At 31.5% G+C, this 15,565-nt stretch overlaps 1 protein-coding gene across 4 annotated transcripts in view; it reads right to left on the bottom strand.

Annotated features, from left to right (window-relative positions):
• Positions 1 to 417: 417 nt before the first annotated feature.
• LOC129246448 (GTP-binding protein RAD) overlaps positions 418 to 15,565 on the bottom strand; it is a 150,983-nt gene continuing 135,835 nt past the window's right edge. The window contains exons 7-9 of one of the 4 annotated variants that reach the window (XR_008582466.1): positions 13,987 to 14,120; positions 10,289 to 10,546; positions 418 to 466 (exon numbers count right to left, since the gene is read on the bottom strand). Coding sequence is in view for 3 of the 4 variants with exons in the window: in XM_054885294.1 (XP_054741269.1) it covers positions 10,397 to 10,546; positions 12,420 to 12,539; positions 13,987 to 14,120 (404 nt within the window). In the remaining variant the exon portion in view is untranslated. Of the gene's footprint in view, positions 467 to 9,689; positions 10,547 to 12,300; positions 12,573 to 13,986; positions 14,121 to 15,565 lie in introns of those variants that run through there. The other 3 variants (XM_054885294.1, XM_054885293.1, XM_054885295.1) reach the window with 3 other exon arrangements.

Below are 15,565 nucleotides of genomic sequence, written 5' to 3' on the forward strand. Positions count from 1 at the left end.
TTCGGCCATTGTTGCACGTAAAGGCTTTTGAATCGGCATCATAAAAATATTGTTGGCACGATTGCTGTGTATCCATTTCTATAGCTATTCAAATCTATAATAGAAAAAAAGTTTGTTGTTCTCTGTAAATTTAAAAATGGCTCACCCGGTCACTCTCCCCCATTAAAAGAAATCTCCTTGAAATTATTTAAATACACTTTTTTTTCAAAAAATGTATACATGTTGTGACATGTAAAACAAAAGACCTTTTTCAGAATTTTGATTAATTTCGTTCTTCGCTGCAAAAAATCCGAAAATATGTTTATTTTACCCGCCAATACAGTGGCCCATGTACTGAAATCCCCGTTTTTGTCTATTTTATTTATACAGCAGATGACTATGCTTGAGCCATCTGAAAATCTCTTTCAATTTTGCTTTCAAGTTTGCTTCAAATCCAAACCAACACAATTCAATACTTACGTAAAATCTGAAAAATATAAATAATATAATATATTAAAATAAAAATGCTTAATTCACAATTTTAATTGAAACACTTAATTTCATTTTATTGTTTTTAATATTTAATCAGATTTTTAGATTTGTCAAAGTCATAATTTTTTTATTTGATTACACAAGAAAACTCATATAAGATATAAATATTAGATTTTACTAATATATATTATTAATTAATGGCTGCTATTGTTGGTGTTTTTAGTACCGATATATGTACATACATAAATTCAGACATAACTATTATTTGTTGTTTATTGCTGTTAATTCTAGTTGATCCAGTATTGATCTTACATATGCTTTATGTATTTGAAAGTATTTATGTGAAAATTATTATGTACTTGTACGAGGGATGCCTTTTAACAGGGTCGCCTTTGCAACACTACGTGTGATAAGCTCTAATTCGATATTTTGATTGAAAAGTTTGGAACTTTTTAGCATAAATTTGCATATAACGTTTTCACTTATGAGCTTTATTTGTTCTTTTTTCAGTTAGTTTAAAAGTTCGTCTCGCCCAAAAGATGGAATTAACTCGTGAAGATTTTCGTGCTATGATTTATTACGATTTTCGACGTATATTATTGAGAAAATAGTGTATAAATTAATGTATTTTGACTTTTGGGGTTGAAGCATTGCGGCACCACACTTAGCCACTGTTAAACGCTGGTACAACGAGTTTAAATGTGGCCGTCAATTCTTGCGAGACTAATTTCGGGAAGGTCGTCCAAAAACGATTGTTCTACTAGAAACAATCGATGCTGTGTAATATCACGAGATAAAAGCAACCTTGGTCATTAGTGTTACCAGTTTATATTCAATATTTCATGAACAAATGGCCGTCAAGAAGATTTGATCTCGTTGGATACCACATAATTTGATAATTGCCCAGAAAGGACTCATGCCGATTGATGCAAAGAAATGTGAAGAAATTCAAAGCATATTGATTACATCTTAACAGGTGACGAGACTTGAATCTATGCACATGAGCCGTAAAAAAACAGTATGGGCGTTCCAAGACGAACTCAATCCAAAAAAGTAGTACGCGGAAGAAAAGCAAACAGTTGCCTGTTTCTTTAGAACATCTGGTCATGTCAACTGTTCTACTAGAATAATTCAAAACAGTCAATTCTGAGTGAACACAACTATTTGCCAGAAGTTTTCGGGGAATTAGGAAAACCAACCACCGATGACGCAGCATCCTTCTCCAAGATCATACCAGCTCTCACGTAGCGGCTCACACAAGAGATTCCAAAGATCGAATTAATGGGTCATTCGCCTTATAGCCCCGATTTGGCCCCCAATGATTTCGCTTTGTTCCCGAATATCAAAAATTAAATGCCAGGTCAACGTTTTTTAATGAATGAATAAACAGTTAAAGCCCCTACTTCTGAATGACAACAGTGCTTTGAAAATTGGTTCAAGCGAACGGAGATTTGTAATATTTTGGAAAACAATAAAGCCATTTTCATTATTATTTTACTGTGTTTTCATTATTAGACGCAAAATGTAAAAGGCAGCCCTCGTACTTATATGTATGTATGCATATAACTTTGTATTCATAAGTATTCTAGGGCTAGTAGGTCCACTTAAAGCCATATACAAAACATTAGATCTCATTTCCTTATAACTATCTGAAATTCTAAGTTTCACATTCCACCATTAAATTCATTTCAAAAATTCTGAATAATTTCTTAATGCTATAAAGTCATTGATTTCCATTTAAATAGTTTCATTTGATCTTTCTTAAATTGCTACAGCGTCAATGTTTTTTAGACAGACACTTTTTTATCTACATACATAGTGTGTAAAAATCGAATTTATGTAATTTTTAAATACTTGTACGGAAGACAAAAATATATTTTTTATACAAGTGTGTAGTATATATTATTTGTATATCAATAGGCTTTTTTCCATTCTTTTTGTAATGTACCAAAGTATTGGTGGATTATTAATCAGAGAAAACTGCGGATATTTGAGAAAAGAACTTATACAAATAAGTGGTAGCACGTGGCGATCAACTGTTAATTTGAAAGCTTTTTATGCAACGTAAGAAATATTCAAATTAATGCTTATATAGTGTGCCTCAACAAGTGGTTTCATTTTAAATTGTTCCCTCTTTTTCATATGATAAAGCTAGAGCTCGCACCCATTGACGTTTTACTGGGGGAAAAACTACGCGGTTAATAAATACAAGGTGTGTTCAAATTTCGCGGGCTGCGTACATTCGACTTTCGATTGTTATTTTTTTTTTTATGTTAGTACACTCGTCTCAAAGACATGTTCACGGTTTAAGCAATATAGCAAGTTTAGTTTGTTTGTGAGAGGCATAAATAAGACAAGTGCTTTGCGCGTTCGGCGGTTTACTGCTATCGGAAAAAAGGGATCAAAGAAGTTGTATCAAATTTTTTGTGTAAAAATGGAATTAATTCGTTAAAAACACTTGAAATGTTGACAGCGGCATAAGGTGAGAGTACTATGAGTCAGAAAAATGTTTACAAGTGGTACAAGCTTTTCACAGAAGGTCGAGAATATGTGAATTACGACGCTCGTTCTGGATGCCCCAGCACATTAACAATCGATGAAAATGTTGAGAAAGTGAAGAAAATTGTTATGGAGCATCGTCGAATCACAATTAGAGAAGTTGCTGAGGATGTCGGCATATCGGTTGTCTCATGCCATGCAATCTTTTCAGAAATTTTGGGCATGAAGCGTCGCATGAGCATCGCTCAGGAATTGTTGAATGACGTCATCGATGATCCAGATTTGCTTATAAGGGTCATGACTGGTGACGAATCATGGGTATATGGTTATGACATCGAAACCAAGGCTCAATCGTGCCAATGTAAGAGTCCAGCAGGCTAAGACCAAAAAAAGCACCTCAAGTTCGTTCAAATGCCAAGGTTTTGCTCACTGTTTTCTTCGAGTGCATCAGGAGTTCTTACCATTGCGTGAACCAATACGAAAAAAACGCCCGGAATTGTGATAAAAAATCCATGGCTTTTGCATCATGATAATTAATGCACCTGCTCACTTATCTTTGTTTGTGAGAGAGTATTTGACCAAAAACAGTACCGTTAGCATGCCTCGGCCACCGTATTCACCAGATTTGGCCTCCTGTGACGCTTTCTTGTTCCCAAGATTGAAGAGATCCATGAAAGGACAGCGTTTTGCGAGAGAGAGCTCAAGGACATACCAAAAAGTGTAGAACTGCTTCGAGGATTAGAAAAAAAGCTTCCACAAGTGTATTATATCTGAGGGGGGATACTTAGAAGGAGATGAAACAGAAATTGATGAATAAATAAATATTTTTTGGGAAAAACGGAAATTTATCTTATTTTTTGAACACACCGTGTAGGTTGAAAAGTGGATCTCTATCCAAAATAAACAATGAATCCAGATAAACAATGAATATAAGAAACTTGATCTCTAAACAATGAGTAGGAGAGAAAACCTTAAGCAGAGATGACATAGACTCACTGTTGTTTAAAATTTGCGAATATTAGACTCGGTGTATTAAAGCTCAATTGATATGAAATAGATGTAAGTATATGGTGCTCCACAAGGTCTAGGCAACACCGTGTGTTTATTAAATGATTAGGTAGGTATACAAAATTCAAGAAATTTAAAAGAATTCAAGAAAAACAGTTTGTGCGATATATTCTCTCTTTTAACTTTTTTTTATTAAATTTGTTCAATAAAAATTGTGCATTTGATTTTAAGCCAATGAATGTTCATAGCCATTTTAACAAAAAAATAAATTAATCCGCTAGATGCCGCGGGGATGAAATACATATATGGAAAACACACAATTATGATCCGATTTGGCTGATATTCAAAATGTAGATTATTTACATAAATTTAAATTTTATTACATTAAATGAAATGTAAATAAAATATTTACATAAAAGAAATTAATAAAACCCGCTAGGTGGTACTTTCTATACATTATATGTGGCTTAGAGTCTACATGGACCGGAGAGAAATTATTATATAATTTTTATTCTGTTGGAAAATATTGAAAATAGCGAAATGTCGATAGGCAATGACTTATGGTTGGATATATTTTTGGGTCCCAGGTTGATTGGATTATTTAAATTTTTTTAAGGAACCTAGCACAAGTGCAAACTTTCTTTGTAAAAAAACGGCAGTATATGCTACACAAGTTGTGGCTGCGTAGAGAACTTGACTGAGTATTTTTAAGACCGAAATGACTATATGTCATTAAATTCCATTATTAATTGCATTGTCTGTACAATAGTTTAAAATAAAAAATATAGCGGAAATACCTAATTTTTGAATCATTTAATAAAAAAACCTCTGGTTGTATTTAAAATTTGCGATGTAAATGAACAAAAATAGCATAAAAAATTTGACGTTCAATATAAAAAAATTGCAATCACTTTGATATCTCAAATTGAAGACTTTGAGTGGAAGAATTCGATGGAGAAATATTTTTCTTAAGCAATAAGAAGCGAATTCAGTTGAACCGCGTAAAATCAATTAGAGTCGTAAGCATTGGCAGGTAGTATACCCTTTGTTTGTATTTAGATATGTGTAAGCATTTTTGATATTTCTATAAATAATAAATTTGTTTCCTAAGCTTAATGTAATAAAAGTTTATTGAATACTAAAAATAATTCAAGAAATGTTATAATTATTTTATTATAATTGTTTATTACTATTATTTTTATTATTATTATTATTTTTTGTTTTTATTATTATCATTTCTCATTATTATTATTATTTCTATTGTTCTAAAGATTATTATTAAAATTATTAATATTACATAATTATTTTTATTATTTGTATTATCATTGCTATGTTTTTGTTATTACTTTTTTCATATAAATTTACGAGTATAATATATACACCAAAAATTAAAAATAATCACAAACTTTTACAGCTCAAATAAAAAGTACTAAAAAACAAAAAAAAAAAAAACTATACCTGCATATCATTAAGTATTTATTATATTTGAAAAAACACGAAAATAATTAAAAGTGAAAATAAAACAATTCTTAATTCTGTAGAACTATAAAATGTACACAAAAAAGTGCAACTCGAAAATTCAACTGAAAGACTCTCGACTTTCTATTAATGGAAAAAGTCGAGCAGTCTTTTCCTGAATCATACAGACGATATATGAAGAAAAAAGTCAGACTAATATAAAAATTAACCAATAACTAATAATAATAATCTTAAACCTCTATAACGTAAGAAAGGAAAACAAAAAATACATGAAGTACTATTAAACCACTTAAAATTGTTTAGAGTGTCCTATACACATTTTTGTTTTTATTAAAATTGGAAACAACAATAACGATTCAAATGAAATCTTAATTTATAGTAACTTCTAACCTAGTCATTTGTTAAGAGTTTACTTTTAGAAATTTCATATGCATATACAAATTTTTTGATCCTTTGATTTATAGGGGTTTTTCATTCAAGAAATGGGCACTTTGGCAGAAATTTATAATAGTTTTTTTTTTATTTTGTTTAATATATAGTAAACACACTTGGTTTTTGTTTTATGAAATTTTTGCTTAATAACTAAGTAAGGGAAGAATGCTTTGATAAAGTTGCATTATACAAAATTAGAAAGAAAAGATTACATTTTTAATTTAAATATTATTTGAAAAAAAGTATAACTGAATATATATATAGTATGTACAAATAATTATTTTTCAAACTTCTTCCCTTTTGTAAAGCTTTACTGAACGCTTGATTTCATTCTATTATATACAATTATTTTTCTTAATATAATTACTTCAATAGTTAAACATGAAAAAACTAACTAATCTACAATACATAAAAAGCAACCGATAATAATTCGTTTTAACGTTGTATTTATGCAAGAACTTTGAGAAATCTTCATATTTCTTTTAAAAGGAAAAAGTGAATTACGGCATTTGGTTCTTGTTTGATTGATAAAAAAAAAGCGTTGGTTTGAGGCTGCGTTTATTGCACAGCGAACTCGCATTACGTGAAGGTAGTACTTCGCCAATTTTGCCTCATAGCAATTACTTGCAGCAATGGACCATCGACACTTTTGGTTTTGGGAAAAGCGTACCATTGATTAAAGTTGATTAAAAGTGCATTAAGGGGTTATATACAGTTAAAATTTTCAAAAAATCGATTTTTTCTTAATGTACATATATTTAAGAATACACATAGAAAATTTAATATCGTTCCGGTGAATATTTTCGAAGTTACACGCACATTTTAAAAGGCGTTTCAGAGTGCTTGAAAGTACAAGGCAAACCTTAAACGCGTTTTTCTCCAAATGATGTTTTCAAAGTCGGTGACCAACATTACTCGAAAACGGCTAAACCGATTAGTCTCAAATTTTAACACGAGCTTCTTAAATACATTTTTTAATAATTAATTCCATAAATATTCTTTCTTTATAAACAATTTAAGGCCGGAATTTTTGTTCAAAAATCGGTTTTTTTTAGAAAGCGCCATTTTGTCAAAAAAATTTATTTTGCTCATTTCTTTGAGCAATTACTAGGTTTAACATTAATTTAACAAAATGTGTTTGGTTTTTTAATTTCAGAGGATCCAGTTCGGAGATATAGTGGTCACCACAAAACGTCTTTTTTGAGAAAAGCTCCCGGAGATCAGCTGAGGCTCCTTTCCAAATAAATATTTTTACTAATACTAAGTCTTAAAAACCAGTTAAAAGATAACATATGTAACATGTGCACAAAATTTAAGATCAATAAATTAAAAAGTTTTCTCAGAAAAAATTCTGGAAAAATCGCATTTTTTTTTAACTTCTAACTGTATATAACTCCTTAAGTTACCCCCTAGAATAGAAAATCGTGTTCTATGCCTGAGTTTATACTATGCATTAGGGATATTAGGAAAGATCAGCTCTATTTAGTTCAGTTTGTAAATAATTAACGCTTTCGTGTGAATTACAGGAAGGAAAACGATCGTTCTTCTCAACTTATTCATTCTTTATTTCGCGTACAGTAATAATTACATTAATGTGACGTTTAAATCCTTCATAGGTTTTTATGTCAAGCTTTGTTCTCCAAATTTGCTGTATTCGTTTTAATGTTTTCTCAACAATTGGAGGCTATTTGAATTCTATTCTGCTTTCGTATGGTTTCTGTGAGAAAAATGTTCATGGAGGAAATTTATTCTTGATTTGCTGTGACCTCCTGTGTGTTGCTCGCTTGAGAGGAATTTTGTTTTACCATTTTAATGTTTATGTTTACTCATTTGAGTTCTACTCTTAAAAAAAGAAACGCAACAACATTGTAAAGCGCTAATTCGCTGAAGAATAAACGCAGTCTTAATTACTCACATATTTTAAAAATTCAGGAGTAGGGCAACCCTTTTTTCTGTTTTTTCCTTTTTGTAAATTAAAACAATATACCAGGGAATTTGTTTTTAATTACAAAAAAAATCATATATAAATCATTGAATTTCGTTATCTAATATTTACATAGACTTACTTTCTTTTTCTTTAATTTATTTTTATTTTATTATCAGTTTACTGGTATGATTCTTTATTTTCTATACTCCTATGTATCAATAAATTAGTATACATTTTACAGTGGCCATTTTTCATTTCCTGCTATTAATTTTTGTTTATTTATGGCACTACACTCAGAAAATTTTTCAACATTGGATTTAAACGTAATTTAATCGAAAATTGATTAAAAATAGGATATATAAGGTGGCGCAAAACTAATTACCCTATCGGAAGTTTAACAGTTTCTGTAAATGGCTCGACGCCAATCTTCAATCGTATTTGACACTTGTGAACTAGACTAGCAATGTAGCGCGTAAGGAATGCCATCACTCAAAACTATTATAATTTTTTTTTATTTAGCAAATAAGTTATTCAAAATTCGAATACATCTTCTCTTCAAATTTATATAATTACTGAGTGCCGTAAAGCGATACAGCAAAATGTGCAACTTTTTGAATTCTCGCAGTAGTATTTCTGAAGGAGATTTTACGGTCTCTGACGGTTATATTTAACATTTTCTGGAATTGTCATATCTAACGAGTTCTGTAGTAGATTATTCTGTGGTACATATCCATTTGTAATGTGGTTTTTCAACAACAAAAAAATCACAAGGTTATGTTTTGCAAAGATTTCCAGTCCATATCACGACACCAAATGGCAAAATTGCTACAACTATACGTATCCATGCAAACCATGCAACGAATTAGAGGAATACAAATTTGACCCCGCGCCAGCTGCTTATTGTTGTTTTTTGTAGGGTTGCCACCAAGGTACCACATTAACAAGGTAATAATAGTATGGCGACTGATATGACATTTAATTTGACGAAGACGCTTGCCAATCCATGCAAATAAGTCCTGAAAAATAGACGATCTCAAGAAGGTAGTACCGACCGGTTAGTACCGACCGGTCATTGCTTTAAATGTCGCATAAAACATTTCTTCGTCTTTGCTCCAAATGCTGTCGGCTGGCGATTTGAAGGCCTTGTTGCGGTTTTGGACCTTAGAGGCAATTGCGGTCATATGCACCGAGAAGGAGAGCAAACTGTCAAAGGCGACATGCAAAATTTCGGAGTTGTTAATGGTCGGTATTGGTGTGTCCTCGGTTTTCACCTTTAATGACAGAAAGGCTGGCAAAATAAACGTTCACTTTGAAACATAAGTCATCAATGCCATTGCCGGACGCCAGTATCGAACAATCGTCATCATACGAGACCGTGTTACCGTGTGGATGTGCCTTGGTTGCAACCATTCTGCTAGAGGGGTGCTTCATACTCGAGTATATTTTAATATAGGACTTTTGCATTTCTTGCTGTTCTCCAATTATGCGGAACATAGAGGAAAGCTCCTATCGAAAAGCTTACACGCGTATTTTATTTGTGACCTTTATTTTTATTAAGTGACCTTTTCTGATATAAATGGAGCTAATATAAAGTAAATTTGTTTCTTTCTGAAATAAAATTTACCATTCGTATTTGGTGTAGTACAACTGACTATTCTATACCATGAATTATACGAAATTCAATTTGTTTTAATTTTTCTGAGTGTATGCGCCTTTCTTCTTTTTAATGTTAAAAATTTTTATTATATTATATTTTTCCATCTATTACATTGTATGTATATTTTTCTTACTTACATATATTATAATAACACATTTTATACATATATACGTATATGTTATTATGTTTTTCATATTTCATATATGCGTGTACGGTTGGTATATATAAGTATACTATATCTGCATATACATGTAAATCAGTGGCAACTTTTGTTACAGTACAATTAAATTTACAACGAAACCGGTTTTCTTAAAAGGGCAATTGGTTGTTTGATTCTGTAGGTTTTGATTTGACTGTGAAGGCGCTTGATCGCAGGCATTTCTGTAAGTAACAGTTTAGCAACAATTTCCCTCTGTTTTCTCTCTGCTACTAAGATATGTAATGCTAATGCGCTTATGCCATGTTACAATATTTTGAGATTCAAGGAAGTCATCCAATTACGCATGTATTATGTAAATACCAGTACATAGAAATCTACATGTATTGGTATAAGAATATTGATTCATGTCACACCTAACCTAAACTCTCAAGCAAGTTGGAGTAAATACGACTACGTCTACGTTTACCATAGAATATACAAATGTACATATATAAATTGTTTACAGCTAGCTACATAAATATAGCTAAATATAATAAGTACATAATAAAGTAAATAAATGGCATTATATACGATCTGTTATTATGAAATATTTTATCTACACATACACAAATTTATTTAGTATATACAAGTACATACACACTCTCGTTCCGCTTACTTTCATTTCGCGATTTAATCATATTTTTCTGACAGTCCAATTATATTCCTCCTATTATTCCTCAGTTGTACGTCGATTTAAATCTTGTCCCATAATGTGCGCTACTCTTTAGAGTACTTGTAAATTCTCGCAATGCTTGAATTTCGAATCCTCTTTGCCCAATATCCAGGTTAGCATTTGGCGCGCTTTCATGCTGGCCAACACAACGCTGCGACTTTTATACCAGTGCGCCGGCGAGGAGGCACCATCTCGATTGCCCTGAAAGTGTTTGTTGAAAAAGAACAGCTTGAGTAAAGCTTCAGGTCTTGATTATAATATACTATATATATATTATGTGAGATATTTAAGAGTATTTACATGTTTTTGAAAAATATATACATACATACATATTTAAAAATACATATAGTAAACGGTTTGTGGCACATGGAGAATATATGGTGTGTATGTATTTAACAGTATGATATTTATAAGTATATACGTATTTATATGTACATATGCACAGAGTTGGTTACAATAATGGCCCACTAACACTAAGCCTAGTTTTGATTATTTACTTAATTCGCAACTATTAATTTAATTTAAAAATATAGGTTATACCACAACAAACCCGATGTAACTTAAAGTTTTGCATTTTGTATAAATTAAAAAAGCCAAACGATTTACCTCTAAATTGTAAACCTTTAGTCAGAATTAAAGAAAAAAAAAATTGGCCACGTAAGTAGTTTTGTAGCCTATTGATTTCTAGTATAATATTTGCACAAGTTTAGAGTGCTTCCAAATTCGCATTCATTTTTGATAACATTTTGATCGGTTTCATCGCAAAACGATGCGATTGGGGTTCGCTTCAGAACCTGTAGTCCACTTCTAGAAAGATGGGCTTGGCATCAACTCAGCGGGTGCTGGACTAGTGCAAAAGTGCAAAGTCACGAGATCTAGCGAGATTCTTCTTTGGTTGGTATCCTTATCGGACATTGTCCGTTAGGTGCCCATGCGGCGAGACTTGGAATTGCTTCAAGTACTTTCTGCAGTGGAATCATCTCAGCACCTTCTTCTCAGCTACGCTGCTCTTGTCGGGCAAATGTTAGACATATGGATTTTCACTTTTTTGTTAAACCTGCGAATATTGCGGGTATAAATATCACACACCTGGTGAAATTTCGTCAGTAGCTTGAAGCGGTTAATACGAACGTAATTAGGCACTGTTGGTCATCACTCTTCTTCCTTTTTCCACCTGTTTGGTTCTTTTCCTTCTGCTTACCCCTGTATGGTATCACAACGGACGAAAGAACGCACAATATTTTTTTACACGCAGGGGAACAAATTTTCAAAAATCAATGAACATTTTGAGCGCCTTCAAACACTTTGCTTGCTTTGTTTTATACAACAGCGTGACCAATTTTCTTTTTGAAATTCTAATTAAACCATTTCAAATTTGTTCCCAAAATGTGTGAGTAAAGTAAAGAAATGTGTTATACCATCTTCGCTAAAAAAATTGTGAAAAAATTGTTTGCCTATTTTTTCACATTATTCTCATGTTAAAATCATTAATAACTTCCCAAGCCTCCTCCCGTTTTTTAAATACCCCAAATCGCTGATGTTTGTGGATGAGATATTTAAATGGGGTTATTTGCATTGATTCGGTCGATCGCTCGGTAGTAAATGGAATGCGTTTCAAATTGATTTAACAACTGTTTAACTTTTGTGTTTGAACTTCTTTGGTGCTGCTTTGATAAAAATACATAGGTACGAGTATTTGCAGAAACATTTTTATTTATTTTTTATTTAATAATACATTTAAGAAATCTTCAAATACAAAAAAACATATTCTTTAAATATATAATACTTATACAATCATGCAAAAAATGGTTATATATATTCTTTCATATATATTCATAAATAATTTTAGTTTTAAATATAAAATTGTTCTTTTTTTATACGTAAACTTGTTATAACAATTAAAAAACATGTATGATTCCATAAAGACCCTAGTGGGCGTTAGAAAAAAATTTTCGGAGTACATTTTTTTTTACAAAAAAGTGCAATGTCTAACTACATCAGGGGTACAAGTAAATACTTAAGAAAAGGGGATCCAACGGTTGAAAGTTCAGTTGTGCGGTTGTCGTTTACTCACCAAATTTTCTGAGTTTTTCTCATTTACACAATCAGCGCCATTGTGCTCTAAAGCCTTGCCAATAACATTTTCTCTTTCTTTATTTTTATTATCTTTGTCTTTGTGCTTTTCTTTGGATTTCTTAGAACCAGTACGTAAAGTACCATCTGAATTCTGTTACGAAAAGTGGTTGGGTTATCGATAAAGAAATAAGGCAAGTAATTTTAGGTCACGAAAGAAAAATGTTCGAAGAGGTAGGGGTTACAGTTAATCCAATAACAATTTGATTGGGATAGGTGTATTGGTGCATAATTGTAACATCAGTGGCATTGGTTGTGATAATAACAGAAAAAGTGAAATATGGGTGGTAAGGAGAATTATCGGAATGTTCGCAAAAGTAATTAGTGGCAAGTTTTGTAAATGATAAAAGTGATGGTTAAATAGTTGGAGTGATGATAGTGATGGGAACGGTAATAGTAATTGTGAATATGTAATGATTAGTGTAAAGGTGAACGAATAATGTGGGTAATGGTTAGGGTAATGTTAATGTTAATAATGGATGGTAATGGTAAATATAATTGTAATTGTAATGGAAATGATAATAATGAAGGTAATGGAGAAGTTTAATGGCAGTGATAGTTTTTGAATACAATGGTAGTTGAAATTAACATACGAATTGATGTTGGTAATGGTAGGTAATGTTAACGACAAAGGTAATGTTAATGGAAATCGTAATTAAAATAGTGGTGATAGTAGTAATAATAATGGTAAGGAGAGGTGAAAAATATCGTGATAATTATGGTAATGATAGCAGTAAAAGTAATAATTATAATAAAGTAATGGTAATGGAAATTGTGATAGGTTAATAATAAAAGTAAAGTCCATAGTAATGTTTGTGGTAGTGGTGATAATTGTAATAAGTGCAATGGAGTAGTATAATAATGTTAATTGTAATGGTAATAATATTGGTAATGGCAATGGCAAAAATAATAGCAAGAGTAATGGTGTTGGTAATGGTAATGGTAGTGATATTCATAGTGTAATTTTAAACACATACAAAATGTTAATTGGTTTTAAGAAATGCCAAAATAATTTATGTATTAAAGTGTTAGTAAAGATGATTACAAGTGGAAAGAAAATAATAACGGTTTTGGGATTAATATAAGTGAAGGTAATTTTGATATTCATGGAAGGTGTGACGATTTTTTTGATTAGTTATCGATAGCATGAATAAAGTAGAAGAACAAGAAGAATAAGAAGCATTAATTCTTTTGAATATAAATTAAATAGTATGAGTTGGTGAAAGTGGTACATTATGCTTGTACATGTGTGAGTATTAAGGATGCTATTTGCAATTTTGTAACTCATTTTCTTTTTTTTTAACAACTGACAGACAGTTAAATGTACAGATTTATTGCCAATTTCATGGTAATACCAGATTCCAGTGATCACATATACACCCGTTCCGCGTTTTTGCATATTATACTCCTCATAAACCCACTAACACACACACACTAGTTCTAATATTTATTTTTGTACACATACAGATATTAATAACATTAATTGGAAGCATTTTAGCTGCACTTACTTGTAATAAATTTTGATCCTTTTTGAGACGAATTTGTGTCAAAGTGCCAGCCAGTAAGTCGTCGCAATTGTGATTGATACCAGCCGAGACTTCAATAAATTTGGCGCCAAAAGTGCAAGCGACGCATTTGCCATCTGCCGGAGAAGAGGAGAGAAGGGAAGGGAAGGAAAAACGTTTAAAGTACGAATGCAGCGTTATTTAAAGCTATTGTATGAAAAAGTTCAGGTGAAATTAAAAATCTCTAATAACTCGTAAAACCGCTAAACAATTTGCTTTATGCGAATTTCCCCAAAGTTCGATATCCTTTGTGTCACAGCTAATTTTTAGTGCAACACATTACATTGCACATTTATGTAGGCACTGCTGATGCTCGGTTTTTCGTTTGTATTCTTGAGCTGCTAATATTTACCAATTTAAACGATTTTGCTAAAAGTTTGTCATGCTAATCAGATTCTTATGGTATTTTTGAACAGCTGGGCAGCCTCCATTAAATGAAAAATAAAAATCTAGAATATTTTCAAAGAGCTAGACGTAAAATACGCAACCATATCAAAAATAGTACAAGTGTTAGAAATCGTGAACGCTTGTTATACAACAAATACTAATATACCAATGAGCTTCTTAGCTGATTTTGCCTTTGAAGCCTTTGCGTTAAGTTTAACTACCCGTAAGCACCGTAGCAAACGCACCTCAAGCGCACTAATTAGCGTATTTTCAAGTGTGTGCTTGAAATGGACAATTAGTCAAACCATTAACTAGGTGCCTGTTGCGCCTAAATATAGGCTACTGATTTGTAGACTATTGGTTGCACAAATTATTCGAGCATGTAGTGATTAATGTACATATGTGAAGTGTGTGGAATTTTACTCTCCCGGCATGACAAAATTTCAACTAATATACAAAAAAATGTTTTAAGAAAAATATAACAAATAATTCCTTTCCATACTATCTATCATATATACATATGCAAGCGTGTTTTTATATCAAAAAAAATTTTATCTACTCTTTAAATATCAATAGTTTCCCTGATTTCCCGAACAGTTCCACAAGGTTTTGAAAATAATTAAAAATTCAGCACTGCTTGTTCATTTTATCAATGAAGTACTGTTAGTCAGTCAGGCCAGAATAAAAAAGATTCTAGACGCCAAATAAAATATATTATTGGTAGTGGGCATTTTGAGGCATTTTTGGGAGCATTGAGTATTCGTCTAAAATTTGTATATTCTACATCTCGATCATGTGCCTCTTAAAATTGTATGAATAATTGATGATCTTTTATCCAAAAACTAGAAACATAGTTTCTTAAGCTTCGCATTCGCCTGACATGACTTTGACCTGACTTTTGTTCTACCTGAACTACCACATCGAATTGCGTTTTGAGTTATTTGTGGCGTTCAAATTAAAATTTCAGGTATACCATATTAAGAGACTTATAATACAATTTGATGACAAATATTATAATAATTTAATATAATAAAATTTAATAGTAAAAATAAATAAAGTGTAGTACTTTTTAAGCCCGTATATCCTTCTGTCATGAATAAATGCCCATCTCTGGGTTCAGACGTTCTATAAAAAT

Source organism: Anastrepha obliqua, chromosome 4, assembly GCF_027943255.1.
Source record: "Anastrepha obliqua isolate idAnaObli1 chromosome 4, idAnaObli1_1.0, whole genome shotgun sequence".
NCBI lineage: Eukaryota > Metazoa > Arthropoda > Insecta > Diptera > Tephritidae > Anastrepha > Anastrepha obliqua.